Raw genomic sequence first — 25,444 nt, 5'->3', positions numbered from 1 at the left:
CGCAAGCCTTCAGAAGAGACATGAATTGTGTATGAAGACTTGTGTAATGGTGCATCTGTGGATCTGGAACAGAACTAGAATATCAGTGCTGTGTTACAATGCAACAAAAAAAATTTTTTTTTTTCTTTTAAGCAAAATTGTAAGACTTAATTTAGAGAATTGATCTTGAATTAACATTTTTCACTCCAATGCAAATATATATATAAAAAAAAAGATTGTTTTTTTTCTTTTAGGCAAAATTGTAAGACTTAATTTAGAGAATTTATCTTGAATTAACATTTCTCACTCCATTGCAAATATATATTAAAAAAAAGATTTTTTTTTTCTTTTAAGCAAAATTGTGAGAATTTAGAGAATTGATCTTGAATGAATATTTTTCACTCCATTGCAAATATTAAAAAAAAAATAAAAAAATTTTTTAATGTTCCTGACTTTTCATTTTTTACGTTTTTTTATTATATATATATATATATATATATATATATATATATATATAATTTTTTTTTCCAAGATAAAAACATCAATAAGATGTTTTTTACATTAAAGACTTACTAGACTTATTAGACTAATTTAGCCTAGTAAGTATAATTGCATAGCAGCATGTGAAAAGGCATACAAAATATATCAGGATTGCAAGTGTCACCAATAGCTGATTGGAAAATGAATAAATGTTGTGCAGCTGAACCCAATGCATCTTTAGTCTCGTCAACGATGTATTAATTTCTTCAAAACCTCATCAACCGTACCAAAGATATACAAATACAAATTTTAAACAGACAACTATATCTAGAAGCATTTACCAGATACAGCAACCCAAAAAGTATACAATGCACATACAAAATGCAACGAAATATCGAAACAAGCAAACAGATGCTGCAAGAACTTTTCTCATCCCAAATGACTTAATCATTTAAATTATTTTCGAAGGTGTATGCAAGCAGCAAAAATAGCTTGTTTCCGAGACAATGGCACAATATCATTATTTAAATCTTTTTTTTCTCAATTTATATCTTGATCTGACAAAATTGCTGGTTTATCAGCAATGCCGTTTCTCGATTTCTCTCGTCCTCTCCACCTTCACCTCCTCCTCCTCCTCCCTTTCTCTCTCACTCCACATTCCATCCATCATTCCTCTGATAATACAGACCACTGCGTCACTCCTTCAGCACTTCTCTCCGCTCAGCATCCATCCGTCCTCCGACAGCACGATGGACAGCACAGTTTCAGGTAAGACCCAGAATAATCTGTATCTCTGTAGGAAGGACGCTGAGAGAATGGGGAGATTCCTGCATTGCGAGAGATTGCATGACACACTGCTGAATCACTTCTTTTAACATGACATTAGCACTGGTGAATATGTCCTTTGTCATCCATGCACACACTATTCTAAGAGATGAGATCATTAATGAAGCGATCCATTTAATAAAGGCTGTTTCTGTTTGTTATTGTGCGCTGATGCTGAACACTGCAGATGCTGCGCTATAAAAACACAGGTTCATTTGGAGGGTAGCGGTGCTGCAAAATGTGGCGCAATATTGAAGATGTGAAGTGTGGATCAAATTAAACACATACAGTCAGGATATTTTGGGAATCAGTCGTCTACGTAGTCTCATGTTGACTTTGATGAGACCTTTAAATGAACCTTGAGGAGCCAAAGACCGGAACCGCTCTGCAACACTGGTGCAATTAGTTTGCTTTGTGTTGGTCTGAATTAGCTGTAGATCATACAGAAATAACAGGAGTAAATTATGCACATTATATTGTGTGGTTTGCTCAAATGTCCAGCAGAAAAAGCAGGATTTGAGTTAGATTCTTTAGCTTCGAGTTATTGCAAAGTGACCTTTATTTTGAGCTCATGGGTGATAAATGAACGTGCTCTGATGCACACTTAGAGGAATAATTAAAATACACCATTAGCTACTTTAGTAAAGACTAATGTTTACTCCAGTCCCTTTTGCATGCATGCATTTCCTCATACCATGTTTTTTTATTGAGGTGCATTGTGTGATTATCATGACACAGAGTTCACATTCACACAAACTCACGGTTTTGCTTACATGGTTCAGTAATCGGATCAATAATGCATGAATCCGACTGAGGGTGGGGTTTGAGTTTTGATGCCTAGTGTGTTGACTGGAGCCTGGTAACATGCTTGCATTTATGCATTTGCATAGCCTTTTAAAAATATTTCATGAAGCAATAAAGGTCAGTTTAGGGAAACACCTCTAAAGTCGTGGCCAAAGGTTTTGGGAGTGACATACATTTTGTGTTTTGCAATGTTTGCTGCTTAAGCTGTTGTTGTGTTCATTCACATTGCTTCTAGATTAATGAGCAGAGTGATCAGATGCATTTTAAATAATTGCTTAAAGCGTCAATGGCCAAAAAAATGAACTATCATCAATAACTTCAAGGAGAGAGGTTCGACTTCAGCAAAGAAGTCTTCAGGACTTCATTCCACGTGAAATTTGGTGATGATCCGTGTATTAACCACCATGATGGAGCACCATGTCACAAAGCAAGAGTGATAAAGAAGTGGCTCAAAGATCAAGATTAAATTTTGGATCCGTGGCCAGGCAACTCCCCAGATCTCAAACCCAAAGAGAATCTGTGGTCAGTCCTCAAAAGGTGATCAACTCGGAGAACTAATAAGGCAAGAATGGATGGCCATCAGTCAGGATTTGGCCCAGAAGCTAATTTCCAGCATGCTAGAGCGAATTGCAGAGGTTATGAAGAACAAGGATCAACACTGGAAATACTGACTCATATGTATATTTTTTTGCCAATAAAAGCCTTTAAAACATATGACATGCTTATCATTGTTTTTCAATATCCCATAGAAACATGGAAAAATAATCTACAAACACTGAAGCAGTAAACTTTGCAAAACAAAATTCACGTCACTTCCAAAACTTTTGGTCATGACTGTACATCTGATTGAGTAAGATTTTGCCGTAATACAGAATCGACCTTCCTTTTACCAATAACAGCACACTTCCCATTATAAATGCAATTATTTTAGTCATGTTATCAGTAGACATTTCAAAACATACTAATCTTTTTTCAGGGTTCCTGCAGGTTTTATGAAAACAGGTAAAGATAAGTTGTATTAGCAAAACTTGCAACCAATCTCCATTACTCTTAAAATCATTTTACAAAAAAAAAGACAAAAAGTGACAATCGTCCTCATTATATTCTTGTTTTCAGTGTAAATGTCTAAAAGATTCTTAAAGCAAGATACATGTACTTGAGAAACAATATAAAATATATAAACTGGACTGGAGTTATGCTAGGTAATAACGGGTGAATAAAAGCATAGCATGTTGTAGACCAAAGGTGTCTATACTTTTGCATTGCATGTAAAGTTCTGGTAAGTTCACCACATGCATTTGCATCACTGATTTGCTGTCATATTTACCGTATTCATATAACATTTCTTTCTTTTGCAGCCTACTCTGAGAAGCTTAGAGAGATGTCGGTGTTGTCTCTCCTCTGCTCTTGTTTGTATTCCCAGCCTCTTCCCAACACCTTTGGTCAGTTTGAAGGTAGGAACATCATCAGCCAGACGGCCAGTGATTGAAGTCTTTACTATGAGAAAGTCTATGCATCACATTCATTGTCCTCATCAACATTTCTTCAGATATGGAGGTGAAGTCGCTGGATAAGCGAGCTTCTGGTCAGGCGTTTGAGGTCATCCTGAAGAGTCCAACTGAGCCGTCTCCAGAGAGACCCCAGACTCTGGCGCTGCCTCCCCAGAAGAAAGAGCCTTCCCTGGGGGAACTACAGAGGAGGCTGGAGGCCGCCGAGGAGAGACGGAAGGTAAGATGATGATGCCATTAAATATCACTTCATTATTTAATCTGTAGATAAAAAGCACTGTACATAAACTTGTAAAAGGTATTGGCTTTCCCATGCTTTTTGGACAGTTCCATCTTGCTCTGGTAGAGTTAGTCCACAGGATGCAGCTGACTAAAATAACATTTAATTATTTAGCAGATGCATTCATCTATTGAAAAACGTTCTAAAAGCAAAAGCACATGTGTAACTGAGAATCTTAAAGGTGCTTGTATATGTTCATATTTGCCATTCTTGAAATTTGTCATGCACAGAAACCTTTGTATGAATCTGTTGCTGAAAAAATTAGCAAAACAATACAAAATTGAGTCCTCTTGCTGTTTTCATGACTTTTCCCACTTTCTGGCATCTCTCCTCTGCAGTTATTGAATGTCAGAAAAAAATGTCTTCACTGTCTCACATTAAAATTGTCATCACCTTTCTGCACTTCTTTCTGTAGTCTCAGGAGAAGCAGGTGCTGAAGCAGTTGGCGGATAAACGGGAGCGTGAGAAGGAGGTGCTCACCAAGGCCCAGGAGGTCAACAACAACTACAGCAAGATGACCGAGGAGAAACTCCACCACAAAATGGAGCTGATCCAAGAAAATCGCATGGCCCGGCTCGGTGCTCTCAAGCAGCGTCTGAGAGAGAAGGTGAGTCTGTCTGGTTTCTCTTTTCATGAAGGAATGTGAAATACAAGTTCCTGGTTCTACTGTGAATGATTCATCAGTGTATTATTCCATAGGAAATATGAGTGTAGATGCTCCGTCATCCTCAGCCTCCAACCTCCCGTTCAAAAAGCCTCCTTGAAATTGTGTTGTGAAGCAGTTTGCCAAAATCCATGGCAAATTAAATGCATTTTACATTATGCATTTGTCTGACACCTTTGAAAACTACCTTTATTGCTTGCATTCAATGCTATCAGTTCATGCATTACCTTTGAACTGAACCAATGACTTTGGCTTTTGTGACTGTTTGTGCAATGGAAAAACGGAAATTAAATTTTCTATTCTTTTTTTAACACAGTTCCTATTGCAACAAGAAACAAGCTTACAGCTGTACTTTACTGTCAGTAAAATAGAGAAGTAGTTCTTTCTCCTTCCTGGTGGCTACAGAACCGTTCTTATTTATTGGATGTTTAATATTCTGTCTCTCTTTTCTTTGTTAGGAGCTTCACGCTGCAGAAGTCCGTAAGAATAAGGAACTTCACACTGACCTCTCTGGCTAAGGACACTCTCTTTGACCCCAGAGCTGTGAGATGTCCATTTGGAGAATCAAACTCACCTTATCAGTTTACCTTATCAATAAGAGCATATAACAGTATCCCACAAACAATTACATGGACAAAAGTATGTGAGCATCCTAACACCACAGCCATACGTGTTTGTTGATTGTTTAATTTGAGAAGCATGGGCTTTAATGGGCAGTTTGTTTTTCATAAAAGCTTTAGTTCGGTGTCCAAGTTCATTCCAAAGGTATATAGGTCTGGACTTTGTGTAGGATGTGTGAAAATCTTTGACCTTTCTTGGTGGACCTTGACTTGTGCGATGTTCCCAAATCAACATCTTCTGTTATGAAGAAGTCATATCACTTACCCTAAACACAACCTTTACTTTTGTAGTTCAAGTTACTTCTTATTCCTTAGAATCTGATTGGCTGAGGTTGATCCAGGAAGAAACATGCCCTACTTGGCAGAAAAGCGTCACCCAAAGCTGTTGAACAATCACTGTAGAGAGTACAGTTGGGATCTGTAATTATTTGACTAGCCAAACGCATTTATTGCAAAGAGGTGTCCACATACTTTTGACCATGAGGTTTTTCTTCCACCTGACAAAAAACCTACAACTTAGACCAGCTTAAGACTTGTTTCCAGATTGGCATTAATGATATGTTATTGACACAAGTGATTGAGAGGGTTGTTGTTGCTGAAAACCAGCCAAACCAGTAAGTGAACTAAAACCATCATGATACTGTCAAAGCATATCTTAATGTGTAACCAGCAATGGCAGAGCAGAGCAGAATCTCACAAAAGTAAAAAACGTGACTGTGTCAACATATACACTGCACTTTATAGGGTATGATTCATTCACGTTGGTGCATTTCAAGGGTCGCTGACTCAGATTTGTTGGTTTGTTTACAGTGACCTGAAAGAGAAACGTCTAAGCTGTATGCTGCTAACTGATTACTGAAAACCATTTAAAATTGAATTAAAGCATAACAAGTTCGTAAGAAGGTGTCTGTCATTTTTGCAATCGATGGAATCTCGGAAAGCATCCAATGGATTATTTATGTTGGCAACACATCAGGATTACTTGATTGTTATTTATCACCCTCTATAGCAGTTTAGTGTCTCCTGAGGGACTGTGAAGGTCTGTCTCTTGAAAGTTTTTTTGGTTTCTGATCAGGTATTGAATATGGAAGTTACTGGAGCAGTAGTTTCTGAATGGTTTCTAAACCATTAGGACTTTTATTGCTGTTGATAAGACTCGTATGCAATGAAGTACTGCCAAATGAGTCATTAAAGCTGAGTGAAATGAGGGTGTGTTTGTGTACGTGTCATGACAAACTTTGGCCAGAGGATGATGGAAAATTGCAGACAAATGGAACTGAAGCTGTTTTGTTTGCTCACATACTGCTGCTTGTGTGTGTGTACGTGTGTGTGTGTGTGTGTGTGTGTGTCATCTGTGTTGTTGTAGGTAGGTGGATCTGAAAACATTTAAAAGTACACACAATTATGACATTCCTGAGTCCTTAAGTCAGAAGCAGAAAAATAAGGGACAACAGGATATACAGCTATGACGTCAACCAGTTTTGTTTGTCCAAAATTTACATAACTTGACTAAAATGGCATTGAATGGGAGTTGTTAGGTGGTAGAATAAATATTTATGTTTCAAATATGCAAAACGTCAGGTATCAATGGAAGCAGTTTCATTCACCTGATTTGTTTAATAATTTGTATTCGTCTGTAATCACCTCGGGCATCTTCGGTCACGTGCGATAAGCTGTTTTTGTTTTTCTTAGCAATGCTCAGAATAGAAAATATGGGCACATCAGCTACATCTTACGCCGTGTGTTACAGAGAATCATTTTGAACGACTCCAGCTTTGGAACAATGTTCCAAATTAAACGGGTGAACCCCACATAACAATGCTGTTCCTTTAATGTGCATCTGTTTTGTTTTCCCTAAAAAAGTTTACTCTTGTTAAAAGAACATTTTTAAATACAGGATAAAGCACATTCTTTGTATTAGTAGAAAAGACCCATTCTGAAACATTTCAGGAACATTTTAAGCTTGTGCATTGGGGAAAACAAGACTAATTTGTTCAGTCATGGTTAAAAAATGCATGGTACATGCTAGCATATTCATTTCCAATATTGTCTGAATCATCGCAAAAACATAAAAGAATAAACTGATGTATGCTGAAATTGGTGTTTATATTCAAAAAATTCTAACAGGAACATTAAAGGTTGTTGTTTTTTGTGTGGTTTTGTTTGTAGCAGCTCTGTCTGTTTCCTGTAGATTTCATCAGTATTGAAACTGAAAGGTGAAACTGTGTTTGCACTGTTCTGTACAAGCACACGCTCCTGGAAAATGAAACTTATTTAATTCTAGGGGAGGGGCTTATACGGCGTCGCTCAGCAACATCTCTATAAATGGTTTAAATGCCTCGAGGTGCACATGACACTGAGATCGGCTGAAACATCCAGTGTTACAGGAAGATCATGACATATGAGAAAACCATTGGGATGGCAAGGAAAATATGAAGGTAAGATAATGCTGTGCGTTACTAATTCATGTTACCTAATTATTTTATGAACAGTTTATTATTTAGTATAAAATAGTTAATTAAGCTAAGATCATTAAATTACATTACACAATCTGTGGAATTCAAAAGCTGGCTAATTACTGTATTCAACTCAGTCAAAGGTGACCAAGTATCTCATTCTGAACTTTTATTACACAGATCATTAAATCATTACATAATCTCATTTGGGTGAACTCTTTCGGAGAAAGTGACCTGAAAACATTGTTATAGCCTTATAATAACATTATAATATATGTATATATAATAATTGTATTCTTTAATCTGTAGTTTATATGCTTAAATACATATATGAAATAGTTATGTGCATTGTGCTTATTGCACTCTCCTTGAAATGTAAAGGTGGCAGGTAAATAATTTTCAATTACCACACCTGCACCGTATCAAAAGGTATGTTCTCTAAAGCTGAAGTTTATTTAGTCTGAAGGCTAAAAAAGTTATTGATTTATATTACTATGTGTGATAGAGTGCTACAACCATGACGTCAAAACCCAGAAGACTAATTCACTTAAGTCCCTTGAGATTTTTATATGGGTTTGTGCTTTTATGGGGATTTTTCTATGGGTTTGTAGTTTTTAATAAACTTTTTACTCCTTTACTTTTCCTCAAGAGAACAAAAACAATGGAAAAAAATAAATTGTAAATGGACCTGTAATTGCAAACCATTTCTTTTTGCAGGAATTTCATATCCCTTAAATCATGGCTTCTGTGGGGAATCATCATAATCTTCAAACATTACTAGAGTCACACAAGCTGTGTGTCAGATGTGATAAGTGCTGTAAAAAACACAATGAGATTTCATACACCTACAAGGAGATCAGCCATTACTGCTCTGAAAACATCTTACTGATCAAGCAGAAAGGTAACAGTTCATCGTGGAGGCCCGTTGCCCCCCTGCCACACTTTCCCAGACCTTCCAAATATTTTGTTTGCTGGTACTTCACTGAAGATGCTGGATGCACCCAGCACGGAAGGAAATGTTCCTACGCTAGGAGCTCAGAAGAAGCAGCGCTGTGGAACGTCATGAAGGATGAAAACCTCACAATTCCTAAGCTTGTGAAAGTGATAAAACAAAACCAAAGGACAGTGCAGAAAAGAGGCGAGTTTGACTGCACATTGTGCCAGGTCCACATCCCAAATGATGAGGAACTGATGAACCACTGTTTCACTGTGAAGCACAGGAGACTGGTCTTTGAAGATACTTCTCCGACTTGGAAGTACCGTGATCCACCACCAACATACAAGGACCTGAAATTGTGTGAAAGGTATTTATGCGAAGTGTGACTTGGCATTAGATGTTTGCTTGTGTCCAAGTAAGTCAAAGCAGCCTATAAAACGTTCTCCCATAGATCCCTGCTGTGCGAGTATGGCGATAACTGCACAAAGGCTCACAGTAAAGAGGAACTTAGTGAATGGCAAAAAAGATTCAAGGCTTCACGGAAAAGAGTCAGGGATGTAGACGAGATGGGCCTACTGTCCTATCAAGACAGACTTTTGGATGAATACAGACACAGCAATGACAAGAAAATGATTGTAAGTAATAAACAATAAAACATCATTAGTGGCACATTGAGTAAGACACTCACTATGGGACAGTATCCCAAATGTTTACATTTGTATCTCTGATCTTTGCATTGCTACTTGCATTTAATTTAGCTTCTTGTATACCTAGTTTATACATTATATATAATTTTCTTGTCCCATGTTATTTTTTTTATTTATATAACCAAAGCTTGATTTTTATTGTACATATTTACCTTTTACAATGTCGTAACTATATTCCTGCAGGTCAGCGACACCCTTCCTGATGTTGTTATCACCTGTGACCCAGATTTAGACAGTGTCTATGTAAGGAAAAAGGGAATACAGTGTACATGGAATTTTACCATTATTTCTAAGGTTTGTACATTAACAGACATACAAACGTTTTTTGATAGGGTTGTTTTAGTTACAGTATAAAAGATACAACTTCTAATAATACTATACTCTTACGATTAGTTATAAGAATTATTAGCAATTTTTAAATTCCAAAGTGTATATGTTGTTTACATGTTGGGAGAAATGTAAGATGAATAATCCAGTTTCAGTCCCTAAACATGTTTAGACAGATGTAACTATGTTACATTAATCTTTACTTTCAATTGAACTTAAAACCTTCCAGGAACCTCTAGAAGTGATTGCTTTACTCAAACGGGAACTGGGGGCGAAATATAGTCTCAGCAAAGACCCCAATGAGGAACGGTCATATTCCAATAGTGATTGGTTTAAAAAGAACCAAACAGGTGAAGACTCAATATTTCTTACAAAACCCAAAAAGAAACCTTAGTCATGCTTTTACTAAGTTATTGTGATTTGTTTCTGCAGAGTATGAAATCCCAGTGTCCTTCAAATCTGACCAACCAGGACTTTATGAGCAATGGGTAGTGTTTGACTTCAACACCAGACCCATCCTGCGTCAGAAACTCAAGGTCAGGGTTGGAGAGGATGAATGTAAGGGCCCAGAACCTGAGTTTCCACTAGAAAGACAAGAGACTGTCAGTAATGTTGAGCTCTGGAATAAGGAAAGCTTGGAAATCATTCCTTTTGTTAAAAGAGAAGAGGCAGAGAGAGAGCTGCTAAACAGATACCAACTCATATCCACTGACCAGATGACCAGTCCAATTAACCATGAAAATTACAAACACAACATGCACAATTTTTTATATCAGGAGGAAAAAGTAGTTGGTGAACGGCTTAGCAGGTATTTATGTTTCTTAGGTCTAAACCAAATACTTGACAATTTATAACAATTCTAATGTACTCTCTCTTTCCCAAAAACATTTCCAGTCTGAATCTACGAGGGACAGCGCAGTTGGAAAAATACCTGACTGATGACAGGTTTGGATTGAAATGCGCTTATCCAGAAGCTCTTCTTGCTGCTGTGCCTCTGTCTCATCCACTCACTCCTGATACTCCTCAAGGGTTCATAGTGAAAAGACATGCTATCACTTCTCTTGTTCGTGTTGTGAAAAATAATGATTACCTCGGCCCTACATATGAAGCTGAATTTCTGAAAGATGCTGCCACTGAGACGCAAGTAATTTTGCAGCTTTCCAAAGAATGCTGCACTGATCTGAATCTGCAGAAAGGACAGCAGTGTGAGATGGAAGTCCATTTCCAGTTAAATCGTCTATGGTTCTGCGAAATGCACAAGGCCATTGATGATCTCCCCGCCTTAGACAAAGTCTTACCTGATCTGAAAAACAGCAACTTCTGTATTTCTTCCCAGTCAGATACAGGACAGTTAAATGAGAAGCAGCAAGCAGCAATGAACTTTGTTATGAGTGTAACAGACAACAGATGCAGCATCCCACCGTTGTTGATATATGGACCTTTTGGAACAGGGAAAACTCGAACCCTTGCCAAGATGGCGCAGGTTCTTGTGCAGAAACCACAAAACAAAATCTTGATTTGCACACACACAAATAGGTAAGGCATTACAATTCATTGGCAATTCAGAGTACTGCTCCACAGAAGTAGGTCATCCTCCTGAAACGTCCAGCTCAGAATAGGGGTGTGCAATATATATATCTACAATAATATCGTAATTGTTGTTTTATTGATATGCGATTTGACTTTATCAAGTATATCGCAAAATCCAAACAAAAACACACCAAGAGAGTGCATGCATAAACTACTGTACATGATATAGGTTAGAGTATTGCGCAAGCACATTTAGAGTTCACACCTTCATTGTGTTTTAGTTTATTAAAATATTTAGAATTCCCCAAAAATGGCCCCATATGTCTTTTATATTTATATCAACTGATATAATTAATATCACACAAAGAGTGATGTTTTTTTTCCAAATATCAGCACAATTGCAAATGTGCAAACAGCTCAATAAACAATAAGTTAAGTTTTAACAAATCGGTTGAAGAAATGACTCAATGATTTTAGGTTTTTAAGTTATAAAGTATACCCCCCCCCCCCCCAATCATTTCAAATATCAGTATTTAACGTTTTGTTTATTTATATCAAAACATTCATTATGCATTTGAAACTGCAGATTAAATGCATTCACGTCCTGCATTAAACGGTTTGTTTAAATGCATCTAAATGCTACTTCATTCACCTCTGCATTGCACACACAACTTTTTTTGATACTGATTTAATTTGATTGGTAACAGACCAGTAGTGTCTTACTATTTGAATTTACTGATTAAATGTAAGAATTTTACACAAAAGATGATGTATATGTTTAATTAGGTTAGGAAAAACTTGGCCATAAAAGTTAAAAATCTATTTTAAAATTAAACTTTATATCTGTTACTACTGCAAACTAACCACGGCACAGAATATGAAGAAAGTCGAAAGCTTTGGGAGTAAGCTGTTCACGGTTGTCCTAAACCTGCCAAATTACCAACACATTAACAATTTAAGCAAAATATGGCCTTTATACATTTGTTTTTAAATTGCATTCCTTGTGCTGAAACACTAGATTTAATTACTAGATAATGCATAAACAGATAAAATGCATACATTAAAGGTAGTGAATGAATTTGTCTGCTAATGTAATTGCTTAATGCAGTCATTGTAAGCTACAGTTATTTCTCTCTTTTTTCTTGATACAGTTCTGCTGATCTTTATGTAAACGGTCATTTTCATGACTATGCAACTGTTAATCATGAAGCGAAACCTCTGAGAATCAAGGCAAAGGAAAGCAATCCCAGATCCACTGATCACATCACTCTACAGTATTGCCATTTTTCCAGAGATGGCAATCATTTTGAGTTTCCTGACAAAGCTGTTTTAGATTCCGTAAGAATCGTTATAACTACAACTTCACTAGCGCGTTTCTTCCATGACATGAAGCTGCCTGAAAACTACTTCAGCCACATTCTGATCGATGAAGCTTCTCAGATGTTGGAGTGTGAGGCTCTTATGGCACTGAGCTTAGCAGGTAAAAATACACGTGTTGTTTTAGCAGGAGATCACATGCAGATGGGACCCAAGCTCTTCTCTGTGAGACAAGACAAATGGTCAGAACAAACCCTGCTCAATCGCCTCTTCTATCACTACCAAGCTGAAAACAGTGATGTTGCCAAACAAAGCCGAATAATTTTCAATGAAAACTACCGTTCCACAAAGGACATCGTGGATTTTGTATCAACACATTTTTATGTGGGAAAGAGTGATGTGATCAAGGCTAGAGGAGATGTGCCTCCACATCCACAGCAATATGCCTTGCAGTTCTATCATGTAAGAGGAGAATGCTGTTTGGACCCAACAAGCATGTCCTGGTTCAATGCAGAACAAATTCTAAGTGTCGTTGACATTGTGCAAGGAATAATGGAGGAATGGCCTCAAGAATGGGGTGAAAAAGATCCAGAATCAGTCTGTGTCCTATCTCAAGGAAGACAGGTATCAAACCTACTGAGATTTATATTATGCATTTATCAATAGCATCCTGTTATTGAATCAAATTCATGTCAGTGTGTTTATACCAGATGCTTTTTCCTCTTTTGTGTTTCAGGTATTGGAAATAAGGCAAAGACTGCGTCAGCTTAGACTTCCCCGTTTCACTGTAGAGAATGCCGAAAATGTGCAAGGTGAAAATTACGCATTACTCAAGTGCAATATTATGCCAAACACACTAGTATGAATGCATGTGATTTACAGAACACATATTTTTCAGGAAAACAGTTCAGAGTAATAGTGATTTCCACTGTGCACACCAAGGACAGCTTATTGGAGACAGACCGGACCTGTCTTGAGTTTTTCAGTGACATGCGAGTGCTGAACACAGTTATGACAAGAGCCCAGTCTCAAATATTTGTTGTTGGAGATGCAGCTGCACTTTCTTGCCATCAGTTCGGTACATGCTGGAGACTATGGAGATCATACATAGAGGATTGCATCAACAAGGGAAGTGCCCATGACTTTAACTTGGATTCTTTGAAACAAGACCTCCTTGAGATATCTGAGCTCTGCAGAAGTGAGGATGAAGAGAACAGCGATAGTGAATCAACTACATCTGAAATACCAGACATAGAAGACCCGATACTTCAAGAGCTTCTTGATGAGAGCAAAGACATCAACATTGTATTAACAGAGGAAGGCTTGTTTCCAGTTTTTCTACATGAGCAGGTTGTCAGCAATGTGAACAACCAAATTACAGAAGATGATGAAGAGCAATGTCCGACTAACTCTACCATATACAGACACTGTGAGCTGGTCAAAGAGAATTTTGATCATGGTTATGCAAGGCCACTTGACGAGCCCACTCTGAGAGTCGATATCAAGGGTAGGAAGAATTTCGGACAGGCATTCCCTGGAGACAAGGTAACAGTGGAGATCCTGAGTGAGAAATCAAATCCTCCTACGGGGAAGGTAATCAACATCCTAAAAAGTTCAGATTTTGGGAAAGAATTTGTCTGTACCCTTGAAAGGCATGACAGCCAAGTGATGACACCTATCAATAAATGCATCTCCAAAATCTACACACCATTTTGGAAAGACAAACCAAACCACATTGCTGTAAGAAATCCTGAGAACCTCAAAGTAGAGAAGTTCATCAAAATCAATGAAGAGGCGCACAGAAAATATCTCTTTGTTGTCAAAGTCCTTAAGTGGAGAAATGATTGCAAGTACCCTTTGGGGATTGTTGTGGGCGAGTTTCCAAATATAACAACTTTAGAAGGTGGATTGAAGGTTCTTGACATAGAGTTCCAGTTGAGGAGAACACTTCCTTCATCTTTGGAAAGAGAGATGAGAGACTTTCAAAGTCTTAATTTATTTGAAGACAGACGAAGAGATTTTCGCATGCTCCCAACATTCACCATTGATCCTGCTGATTCACAAGACCTTGATGATGCAATCAGTGTAATGGATTTAGGTGAGTGCTATGAAATAGGAGTTCACATTTCTGATGTTGCTAGCTTTCTGGCTAAAGGCAGTGAACTGGACAAATATGCAAAACAGCTGTGTACTTCATTCTATCCACGTGGAAAGGAGCCAATACACATGCTCCCTAAAGAACTGAGTGCCAATTTCTTCAGTTTGATACCTAACCATGACAGACGAGCAATCTCCTTGATAATACAAGTGGATACTAAGACAAACTGCATAAAGAAAAGATTAATTTGCAAGTCTGTCATTCACTCCAACAGGAAATTTTCGTATGATGAAGCTGAGGACATCCTTGAAAACAATCGTCAGCATTATGACCTGCTTGAAATGTGCCTTTTGAAAGCATGGAACTTTGCTGAGGTTCACAGGAGATACAGAAAACAGGACGACTGGTGCTACAAAATGCCAGACGAGGATGTGACTCTCGGAAGAAGGCGATCTCACCTAATGGTGGAAGAGCTGATGGTCATGTTTAACCACACAGTTGCTGAACGCCTTCTGTCTGATGAAACAACAAGGACCATAACTCCACTGAGATGCCAGGAAAGGCCAAAAAGGGAAAAGCTTATTGACCTTTTTGACAAAAATGCTTCCTTGATTCCACTATCTGTTCGCTTCTCAAGTAGAGCTCTTGAGAGTGTATATGTGTCTCCTGAACTGAATAACCAATGTTTGATCAACCACACAGCCATGCAAAACCACCAGGCTGAGATTTCTGATTCTGAAACCATACCCATATTAAAATCTGTTTTGAGATGCTTGAAGACAGCAGCAGAGGAGAAAAATGTCTACAAATTAATTGACTTCATTGCAACTGATGAGATTCACCCCCAACTTCTTCCTTTTGCTACGGCATTTACAAAACTGTGTCACAAAGCATGTATTCTACGATCAAACTCGGCACACGTCTCTAGAATTGGGCACTATGATTTAGACCTTGACAGCTATACTTGGGCCTCATCTCCAGTCCGCCGATATATAGATGTTATTGTGCAGCGCCTTCTTCATTCTGTGATTGACAAGACCAATGCTAGGTACACAGCTCATGACATTGACCTGTCTTGTATGGAATTTTCCAGGAAAAATGACCAACAGTCAGCATATGACAAGAAAGTGAATGCTCTACATTTTGCATTAAAACTCTCAAACCAAAGCGAAAAGAAGGTGGCATACATTGTGGAACTCAATCAGTCAGGGACAAACTTCAGATTATCCTTCCCACTTAACAGAACCTCTATATCAGAAAACTTAGACATTATGTACAGGGATCTTCAGTTGGCAGATCAACCAGAGTTTGATGAAACCAACAACTGCGTGATCTTGAAATGGGTGCGAAGGATATATTCATTTTCCAATCCTCACATCCTTGCTGAAGTGAAACAACAAAATCCAAACTCAGTCATGGCCTATGTCTCTACAAAGACCTGGAAATGCATTGCAGATGCTCTTAGAGAAGAAGATTGGGAAATATTGTTTCCACTGATTGAGAAGCTTGATGCCAGCTCAAAAGTCCATGCAAGACAATCCCAGGAAAGACTGAGAAATGCTAACATTTCCAAAAAATCTGATCCCATGCATGCCGAGCATTATGCTGAACTTTTGCTGAGAATAAAGCAAGGTGAGGCAGTCGAGGTGCAGCTAGGTACAGCCACTGCTCGAGGATTAATGACACCAGCAATTCAGCTGTTTGTTGTGCATCCAAAATTTGAGATTTGTTTGGAGCATGTGAAAGATCCAATCAAGTGTTTTTCAAAATATGCATTCCACTCATCAAGGAATTCATACAACTCGTACATGGATTATCAGGCAATATGGAAACCTTTGAGTGAAATGGAGTCAGCCTCCAATGCTGTGTCTGAAAATGAGAGTATTATTATTGAAGATGCAGTTTTGAAATGGAAAACCTCTCTTCAAAAGAAGCTTGAGGGTTTTTTTCTCCTTCCACTTGACAAAAAATCTCAGTGGTCTATTGAATGTGACCTTAAGAACAGTTTCCTCTGCATTCGAACTAAGATTCAGCAAAGTCAGAGCCCCTTTCTGGAAAACGCTCAGTGCACAGCTCTCATGGATATTCCTTCTATCACTTGGGTGGCCCATGGCATAGTTACAAAAGTTGAAGAAATTGACTCCAAAGAACCCAAGAATTTACAAATTGATTTTCAGATTAACCACACGCCTATGACAAATATTCCAGAAGCCATATTCTGCGAGAGGACAAGATTTACTCTGGAGCTGATTACAAAGCTTCTGCCAGATGTGTAAGTCTACAAATGATAAACACCATATCTTATTAAAAATGTCCTATTTGTGTACACTGTGTTGTTTTATGTGTATCCTTAGATTAAGATAACATCTTCAAAAAATATAGGCCTATGTATGCTTCATTAATTGTTATGCTTTTTTATTTCATTTGTAGGCGCAAAGAGGATGCAATTACCAGTCTAACCAAAGCCAACAATCTTGTTAAAAATATCGCCATGGGAAGGAAAATCCACTCTGAAGGAGGTACAACAGTTTGACTTTTACTGCCTCTTTATAAAGTTTTGCATGGCTATATTCCAAGCTCTACTATCAAAATTAATGATTTACTGGCCATCTTTTAAAAAATGATACCTTAAAATGCAGTTTCACTTTGTTTAACACTGTATTTCCTCAAAGGATGCAACATTTCGAAGCAGATTCCAGCCAGATTTGAGATCGACAGTTATCTCCCTTCTGGGTTTTCCCATCTAAACAACAGTCAGTGCAAAGCTATAAGAGAAGCATTGACAAACCCATTCACTCTTATCCAAGGACCACCAGGTGAGAAGTATTTTTTGACTTTCTTTGGCCTTAAGCTATTGTAATTGCCATTCCTTCCATTTATATTATTGTTGTGCATTTCCACAGGGACTGGAAAAACTGTTGTTGGTGTCCATATTGTATACTGGTTTCTCAAGAATAGCCAACAGCTTCCTGACACCAATTCACAGAAGAAGAGAGCTGTTCTGTACTGTGGCCCCTCAAATAAATCTGTTGATGTGGTCGCAGGTAAATTTTCTGTATAGCCTATTATTATCCATTTCATCAGTTAGGTCCCTCTAGTGAACCATAGGGCCTCATGATTTCTGTGATGTGGAAAACATTGACGGAATAGTGGAATCCAGTCATAAAAACAGAATTCACAGTTTAACACTGAATGACACAGATTTTTTCACATCTTGAATAAATGAATCAAAAGTAGATCATTTCACTTAAATCAAACCGCAATATGGTCTAGTATCTAATTATTAAGCCCCAGAAGTCAATTGAAATAAGAATCCTGCATGTTCTGCACATCTCTTTTAAATGAATGGCGCAGACGCACCTTTTCATTTACTACACGTATAACGTTACTAAAGGGCTCGTAACGCTCGCAGTGTTTTCAGCGTCTGCTATTTCTGTAAATGAGAACCTAAACACATGAACAACACCTCCAGAACAGCTGAGAATCACTTAATGAGAAGTTGACCGTTTGATTTGAGTAAACTAGAGTCATATCACATAGACAGAATTGTAAAGCTATTCACGGCAACCCGTCAAAATAAAAGTCTGGTTTGATTTGAAGTCTATTTTTCAGTAAAATGTACATAGCCTATTAGTACTACTAAAATGAAACAAACGTTATTTTTTAAGAAATAATTACCGGTACACAAAATTTCTTCCATGTTTTTAATAGTTAATCCCCTTTGTTTACCCAAAAATAAAGTTTGCTTAATTTTCAATAATTAAAAGATAAATCAAATTAATGTTTTTTGCCTTCATTTGATAACCAGAAAATGTTAAATACACATAATTTCTGAGGAGAAAAAAATCATAAAGCTACTTTATAATTATTATTATTATTTTTTTATATAAATTATGTTGTTTTATGCATTCAAATAATTAGACATGTTAAAATACAGAATTTGGTATTTCACAGAGCCTTAACATGTAATTTTTGTTAAACTTTTATTAAATCAATGTGAAAATGTATAAGTTTAATGGGTTAAATTAATTACACATTTTTTTATTAATAAACTTTAATTTAACTATTAAAAAAAGAGTCGAGAAAAATTCAAACAAAAAAAACTGAATCTAGAAAAATTTAAATGGAAAAAATGTAATTTGGAAAGAAATCAAATGTAATTAAAAAAAAAAAAAAAGGAATTTAGTAAAAAATAAAACAGATTTCATAGGGGCCTAGAATCAGGAGTTACACAAGTCATTACCTGAACAAGGATTACTGCAATGTAAACTTTTTATGAATGTGTTGCAGGTCATCTCCTCAAACTTCAAAATCAACTTAGACCTCTCAGAGTCTACAGTGATCAGGTGGAAATGTTGGAATTTCCTTACCCAGATTGCAACCTGAAGCTGTCACGCAATTCTAAAAGAGGCGAAAAACCCAACACAGAGCTCAGGTATTTGCCAAATACTGTCCTTCTGTCACTTATTCGAGTGTAGATACTAACTTCAAATGTAATATGTGTTTAAAACTGGCTTTCCCACTAACAGATGTGTTGTTGTATTATTAGTTCCATTGCACTACACCATGTGATTCGAAAGGATGACAACCCATATTCCACACAAATATTAGCGTTTGATATGAAAATTAGAAGAGGAGATAAATTCACCAGCGAAGAAAAAAAACTGTATGTATGGCTCTGTAACTTCAAATCTCTTTTTGATTCTGTTATTGTTTCATGTTTGTTAGAAATTATTTTGACACAATTTCATAGAAATGAAAAGATAATTTAATGTAAAAAACTTTTTTTAAAGCTACAAAGACACCCTCCAAAAGGCTCGAAAACATGAATTATTGCGGCACGATGTCATCTTGTGCACTTGCACAGCAGCCTCGCACCCTACCTTAGCCAAAGTCCTCGACTTCAAACAGATCATCATTGATGAATGTGCCATGGCAACTGAACCTGAAGCCTTTATTCCACTAGTGGCTCATAAGCCTGAGCAGGTGAGCTCCAAAGCAATGTTCTTTTAAGACAAACATTGATTTGGATATGAACCCTTTCATTTAATTATGTTTGTATTGATCAAAGATCTTTAAGGTATCCGACTAATTTGATGTTGTAGATTGTTCTTCTGGGTGATCATAAGCAACTGCAACCTGTGGTCCACTGTGATGTAGTGGAGCGATTGGGAATGAGCAAATCTCTTTTCGAACGTTACATGGAGAAAGCACTCTTGCTTGACACTCAGTACAGAATGGTAATGAATTAAATAGCTATTTAAATAATAAAATAAATAGCTCTGATATTGTATAATAAAACATCTGTCAGATGCCTTTGTTTGCTTTCGAAAGATGTCTATAAGCTTCTTTTTTTGAACATATAGTTTTTATTTATGAATAGTATATATATATATATATTTTTTTTTTTTTTTTTTTTTTTTTTTCTAGTGATACTTAACAATGATCTTAACAATTAAAACGCAGTAGTTTCACTTAATTCAAATTCAAATTTCTCCACTGTATTTTTTGTCTTTTACAGCAAGAAGACATTTGTGAATTTCCATCTAATGAGTTCTATGATGGAAAGTTAAAAACTAAAACATCTCCTAAACCAAGTCTCTTCCTTACTAAGACAAGACAAACATGCATAGTTTTCGGCCATGTTGAAGGAAAGGAGAAAAGTCTGGTGGTCTCGACTGAACGGGGGAATGAAAATTCAAAAGCAAATTTGGAGGAAGCAGAAGAAGCGGTAAGCTTTTTTATCTTTATGACCTTTTAAGTTACACACAAAATAATTTATTTCAGGGTTGCTGCCGGTACAGTAGTTTTTGTTTGTTTGTTTGTTTATAAAGTAAGAGAAGCAACTATGTTCTAAGATTATAAACCTTATATCTGAACTTCTACATGGCGTAGCAGTATATTACTCCAATATGTAATCAAAGGATGGCTTCATATACATGGAGATCCCTTAAATATCCACTGACCCGACTGTAGAACTCATTTTTATATTTAACATACCGCTTTTACTACCGAGTCTCATAGCACTGGCTACTTCCCTATGTTTATTTTCATAACAACGCTAGCTAGAATAGCTAATTTGCGCCATCTTGAGGTTCCAAACAAAAAAAAAATAGTCTCAAATGAGAGAATATTTAAACTGACTCAACGGGTGGCTTCGTCCTTTTTAAAAAACATCAGACCAAAATACAATATAAAACATGACAACCGTTTCTAAATAATGGACAAACACTGTGTAAATTCTGTTATTTTCACAAAACATTGATATTTATAATCTTACTTGCCTAAAAACTCCATCTGATGCAGAGAGCGTTAGATTTACGTTACGCTCTTCTTCAAGATTATCCTTCAGTCTGTTGGGCGGCAAATGTTGGCGGTTAAGTTTCCTAGGAAACACAACGACTCCTCCCAACGGCGCGATACCTTTCGTAACATTCAAATAACAGTTATTGGCTATATAATATAAAGTATGTATTTAATTTTAAAAAGTTATATTAATTACAAAGATTCTTACAGTAATGTGAAAGTGCATACATTTCTAAATATATAAATTAATAAATTATTTAACTGTAGAAGCCCCGCCCATTTTTGCCACAAACAATTTACTGTTATAAATTCAAAATGCCACCTACGGGATATTATACAATTTTATATAAATGTATTTCAAATTGGTGATAATCTTCCAACAGGTGCGGATCGCCATTCTTTTGACTGAGGCTGGAATAAAGACAAAGGACATCGCCATTCTCACACCATATAATGCTCAAATGTCAAACATTAGGGATTCTCTGTTCTATAAGGGTATAACAGACATCACAGTCGACACCATCATGAAAAGTCAAGGTAATAATATTTTAAGCATGCCATTTAACAACAGTGGCACTATAAACACTGAACCTTGATCCATGAAATAACATTACAATTAACTATTATTTAGCTCCTATTTTAATAATATTAACACAAAGCACAAATTCAAAGCATTCATACTTAAATTGTGTTTATGATTGTATGTTTTGACAAGATATTGTTTCTGAATTAATTATTTCTGATCTTTTTCCCTTTGTTTGTCTTGCCACAGGAAGTGAATGGAAATATGTCATCATGTCAACTGTGCGCTCTTGTCCCAAATCTGATATAGAAATACAACCAACCAAATCCTGGATTATAAATCGACTTGGATTCATCATGGACCCACACCAAGTCAACGTGGGCATTACCAGGGCACAAGAAGGCTTGTGCATCATTGGTTAGTTATGCAATCTAGGCTTGTGGGAGTCAATAATGTGTGAAAATTTTGATCCATAACTTCTGTTAATGGAATAATGCATGAAGCATGAATATTATTCAGTCCTATAACGGTATAATCATTTCGAATGATAAATGCCATTATAATACCACTACACCTTCTTTAAATATTATGTATTTTATAATTACTGACAGTTTTCTATTTGATGCATGGACTGCAGTGCCATAATTCTGCTATTTTGTCAGGTAATGAGAACTTGCTGCGGTGCAGTGTGTTGTGGAGAAGACTTCTGGACCATTATAAGGAGAAAGGATGTGTAGTGAATCCCGCCCGGCACATCCAGGTTCAAAAACCCACTAGAAGTCTGGGAATGAAGAAAACTGCTAGAAGATGATGTGCTTCATGCAGTGTTGTATTTGTAGCTGTATTTGCTTTATTTCTAGCTGTGTTAAATGTGCACTTATATACATTTACACATTTATGCATTATTATTGTGACATTTAAAAAAATGGATATCAGGGAACATTGCACCTCTTGGATATTGGTGCTATACAATAATATAATAAAATATAACACCCTTGAATGGCACTTTAATTAAATATTATATATCTTTAAATATATATATTTTTTCTGTCTGTTTCTTAAAAATGTTATTCTATTTCTCTATTTAAATTTCAGATGTTTCATGTTAGCATTACTCGACCAAAAATGTATAAAATAAAACATTTTACAATACTTTTGTTTAAAAAAAAAAAAAAATTCTGTATATATATATATATATATATATATATATATATATATATATATATATATAAATGCAAAAAATAAAAAAAATCTTTAATTATGAAATATAGAAATGCAGGACATTTTTATTCACTCTCTATTCAAATCACTTTCGTCAGCACCACAAGACTATGAATAATGCAATGTTAATATTTGACCACTTAGTGGTGCTGTACTAGCATAGAAAGGAAACCATAAGGCAATCTGCAATTGGTAACTGTTTATTTTTTTAGATGTTGTTGAATAATTTCTATTCACACTATTGTCTATGAGTGTATAATTGTAATGCAAGAAACTGGATGTTCTGTATTTATTGGTTTACATGTATAAAGATGTATCTGTGAATGAAATATACTTCTTAATCTATGTTTAATGTGCAGCTCTTTACATAATTTGCACAGCATTGGATACAGGAGCTGCATAATGTATTCGGATGTGGAAATCACAAATAAAATGATTGATTAGATCTGGATCTCTCACAATACACACAACACTGATTGTCTTCATCTTCAACACTATACATCTAGCATTGTGTGTGTGTGTGTGTTTACTTTGTGAAGACATTTAAACTTCTTTAAAGTGTGGCATTAGTGCTTTTTGGGGCCACTGTAGGTCTATATTTTGATATGTAAGAGCACACACACACACACACAGAGGGGTGTTAGTAAGAGGAGACAGACGCCAGGCTGGTTTGGAAAAGACTCTGAAGAGAACTGTGGTTTTGCGGGACTGTGACGAGACATGGCAAGAAGAGAGAGAAAAACCACTGATGAGAGTGGATAAATGAAGAAAAGACATTACTTGAGAAGCACAATTGCGTAAAATATGAAGATTTGTTTTGAGAGAACATCTTGACTTTGCATTTGCATTGCACATATATCAAATATGGGAGAAAAAATTTACTTGAACAAGTATCCTCCAAAAAAAAAAACAGTTTAAATGTATGGTAATAATTGATTCTAAAGTAAATGCATCTGTTTTTAAGAATATTTTTACTATAAAACGACAAAAAATTATTATGAGAATTAATTTTCTTGCAGTGCATTGCATAAAAGTCATGCATTAAGAAGTGTGCTTGGGTGCATAAGTGTAGTGCATGTCTTACACTGACTTGTTTGGAATTACATACATGCACACGCGTGTGTGTGTGTGTGTGTGTGTGTCTCATTAGGCTGCGAGAGGCTGGAGCTCCAGCAGGCCGTCTACTCTCACCGCAGCCTTTGATGGGGTTCAATCAGCGCCACATGAGACGGAGAGAGATGAAGTGGAGAATGGAAGGAAAAGATGTGGGATGAAAAGTAGGAGCGATATATAGGGAAGGGGGTGGAATCTCCCTAATGCATGATGATGATGAAATTCAGGACATTACAGTCTCTTGCTTGGTCTGTTCCCACTTTTTATGGTCCATTTCTTGACAGATGTTTTCTTAACCAAGTAATATAAGAGTAATTTATGATATAAAAAAAAATACACTGCAAAAAATATTTTCTTACTTAGTATTTTTGTCTTGTTTTCGAGGACAAACATCTAAAGATTCTTTAATCAAGATGCATTTACTTAAAATGCATGATTATTTAAGATATTAAGTCAAAAAGCATAACAAATTCTTAAAACAAGAATACATATCAGCCAATGGGGAAAGAAAAATAATATTGTTTTCCCATTGAATTAAGATGACTTACCATTGGCAGATCTTTATCTTTTTATATAGTATTTTTGATATTACTTTGTTAGGGACCATAGCAGTCTATTGTCAAGTCACATTTATTTATAGCACTTTATATAATATAGATTGTTTTAAAGCAGTAATTAAAAAGAAAATAACAGAATCAATGATGCAAACTACATCAAACATTAAAGACAAGACAATAGTCTACATTTTCAGTTCAATTCAGTTCAAGTTTTGTTCTCATCCAATAGTTTCAGTGCAGTCAAAACAATAATATAACTCAATATTAAGTGTTTTAAACCCAAAGCAAGCCAAAGGCAACAGTAACAAGGTCTACAGTATCTTGAGAAATACAAACAGTACAAATAAACTCAAGCTCATGAAACTGCCTGCATAATAATTTTACAATAATTATAAAAATGCTCGTTTTAGATGGAGTAGAGCATGTCACTACAGGACAAAATCCAACAAATCCAACATCCTATTATTCAGCAGCTCTGTTTTGTAAATGTGATAATTATATGCTGCTAAAATCCGCTTGCACAAAGCAAACGCATCATCCTGTTTTAACACAGAGTCATGCTCGGTGTGCATATTTAGTAAATATTCAATAAATTCACCTGACTGCATAGCTTCATCAGTGACAATTTATGACTAGACGTCCTGTGTCGTGCGTGTTTTTGCGTGCATACATACATGTGTGAGTCTCTTCACTCCGGTTGCCACCATTGTACAGATGTGACCACAGTGAACCGTGCTCCCCCATTTCTTTCCACAACAAAGCCCAATTAAACAGCGCAGCCTCGCAGGCCTCGCAGTCGACCGCCAGCCGCACTTCCACAAACACGAAGAACAGTTTAAAACCAGAGCTGGAGCGAGGGGCCTCCGCTGATTCAAACCAGCCCCTCCACTGCTGCCAAAACTGCCTGCCTTACTCTTTAAATTAGTCCCATATTATGTCTGATTGTTTAGGAAGCACTTACAACATTACTAAATAGCAGTTAGCTCTAAAAATCTATCAAATAATTACAGGTCACTGGAAGAATACTGTTTCGGCCTGCTGTGAGTGAACGGCTCTATAAGAGAAGGAAACGTAGGTGTTTACATGGTTGAATAAGGATAATGTGTGTGACTTTAATAACACAAGCTGGATTTGCATTTTTTTAGAGTCCAATGTGGAAATGGTTAATGCAAATGTTGCTACCATTATGCAT

General features: G+C 36.4%; 2 protein-coding genes across 2 annotated transcripts; both read left to right on the top strand.

Annotated features, from left to right (window-relative positions):
- Positions 1-559: 559 nt before the first annotated feature.
- LOC113050190 (stathmin-3-like) lies at positions 560-6,057 on the top strand. Its single transcript, XM_026212941.1, has 5 exons — positions 560-1,227; positions 3,447-3,542; positions 3,638-3,816; positions 4,292-4,483; positions 4,999-6,057. The coding sequence occupies exons 1-5, from the start codon at positions 966-968 to the stop codon at positions 5,056-5,058; spliced, it is 789 nt and encodes a 262-aa protein (XP_026068726.1). The 5' UTR covers positions 560-965; the 3' UTR covers positions 5,059-6,057.
- Positions 6,058-7,497: 1,440 nt separating this feature from the next.
- Positions 7,498-22,498, top strand: helz2a (helicase with zinc finger 2a). Its single transcript, XM_026212940.1, has 21 exons — positions 7,498-7,598; positions 8,334-8,920; positions 9,005-9,188; positions 9,444-9,554; positions 9,817-9,937; positions 10,020-10,395; positions 10,482-11,123; positions 12,269-13,058; positions 13,171-13,246; positions 13,333-16,804; positions 16,963-17,051; positions 17,205-17,348; positions 17,436-17,576; positions 18,823-18,967; positions 19,082-19,198; positions 19,326-19,518; positions 19,638-19,772; positions 20,054-20,263; positions 21,222-21,375; positions 21,611-21,778; positions 22,024-22,498. The coding sequence occupies exons 2-21, from the start codon at positions 8,355-8,357 to the stop codon at positions 22,170-22,172; spliced, it is 7,983 nt and encodes a 2,660-aa protein (XP_026068725.1). The 5' UTR covers positions 7,498-7,598; positions 8,334-8,354; the 3' UTR covers positions 22,173-22,498.
- Positions 22,499-25,444: the final 2,946 nt, after the last annotated feature.

The sequence above is a fragment of the Carassius auratus genome, chromosome 31 (assembly GCF_003368295.1).
Source record: "Carassius auratus strain Wakin chromosome 31, ASM336829v1, whole genome shotgun sequence".
Taxonomy (NCBI): Eukaryota; Metazoa; Chordata; class Actinopteri; order Cypriniformes; family Cyprinidae; genus Carassius; species Carassius auratus.
Note: the sequence above shows the minus strand (reverse complement) of the source record. Positions and strands in the feature narration are given on the sequence as shown.

What these genes read in the sequence shown, in the direction of transcription:
- LOC113050190 (XM_026212941.1), top strand. Translation starts at nt 966, where the DNA reads ATGGCACAATATCATTATTTAAATCTTTTTTTTCTCAATTTATATCTT. An exon ending in CACCTTTGGTCAGTTTGAAG is followed by an intron (nt 3,543 to 3,637) that starts GTAGGAACATCA and finishes ACATTTCTTCAG; the next exon opens with ATATGGAGGTGAAGTCGCTG. An exon ending in AGCAGCGTCTGAGAGAGAAG is followed by an intron (nt 4,484 to 4,998) that starts GTGAGTCTGTCT and finishes TTTCTTTGTTAG; the next exon opens with GAGCTTCACGCTGCAGAAGT.
- helz2a (XM_026212940.1), top strand. Translation starts at nt 8,355, where the DNA reads ATGGCTTCTGTGGGGAATCATCATAATCTTCAAACATTACTAGAGTCA. An exon ending in TCTTATCCAAGGACCACCAG is followed by an intron (nt 17,349 to 17,435) that starts GTGAGAAGTATT and finishes GCATTTCCACAG; the next exon opens with GGACTGGAAAAACTGTTGTT. An exon ending in TGGCTCATAAGCCTGAGCAG is followed by an intron (nt 19,519 to 19,637) that starts GTGAGCTCCAAA and finishes TTGATGTTGTAG; the next exon opens with ATTGTTCTTCTGGGTGATCA.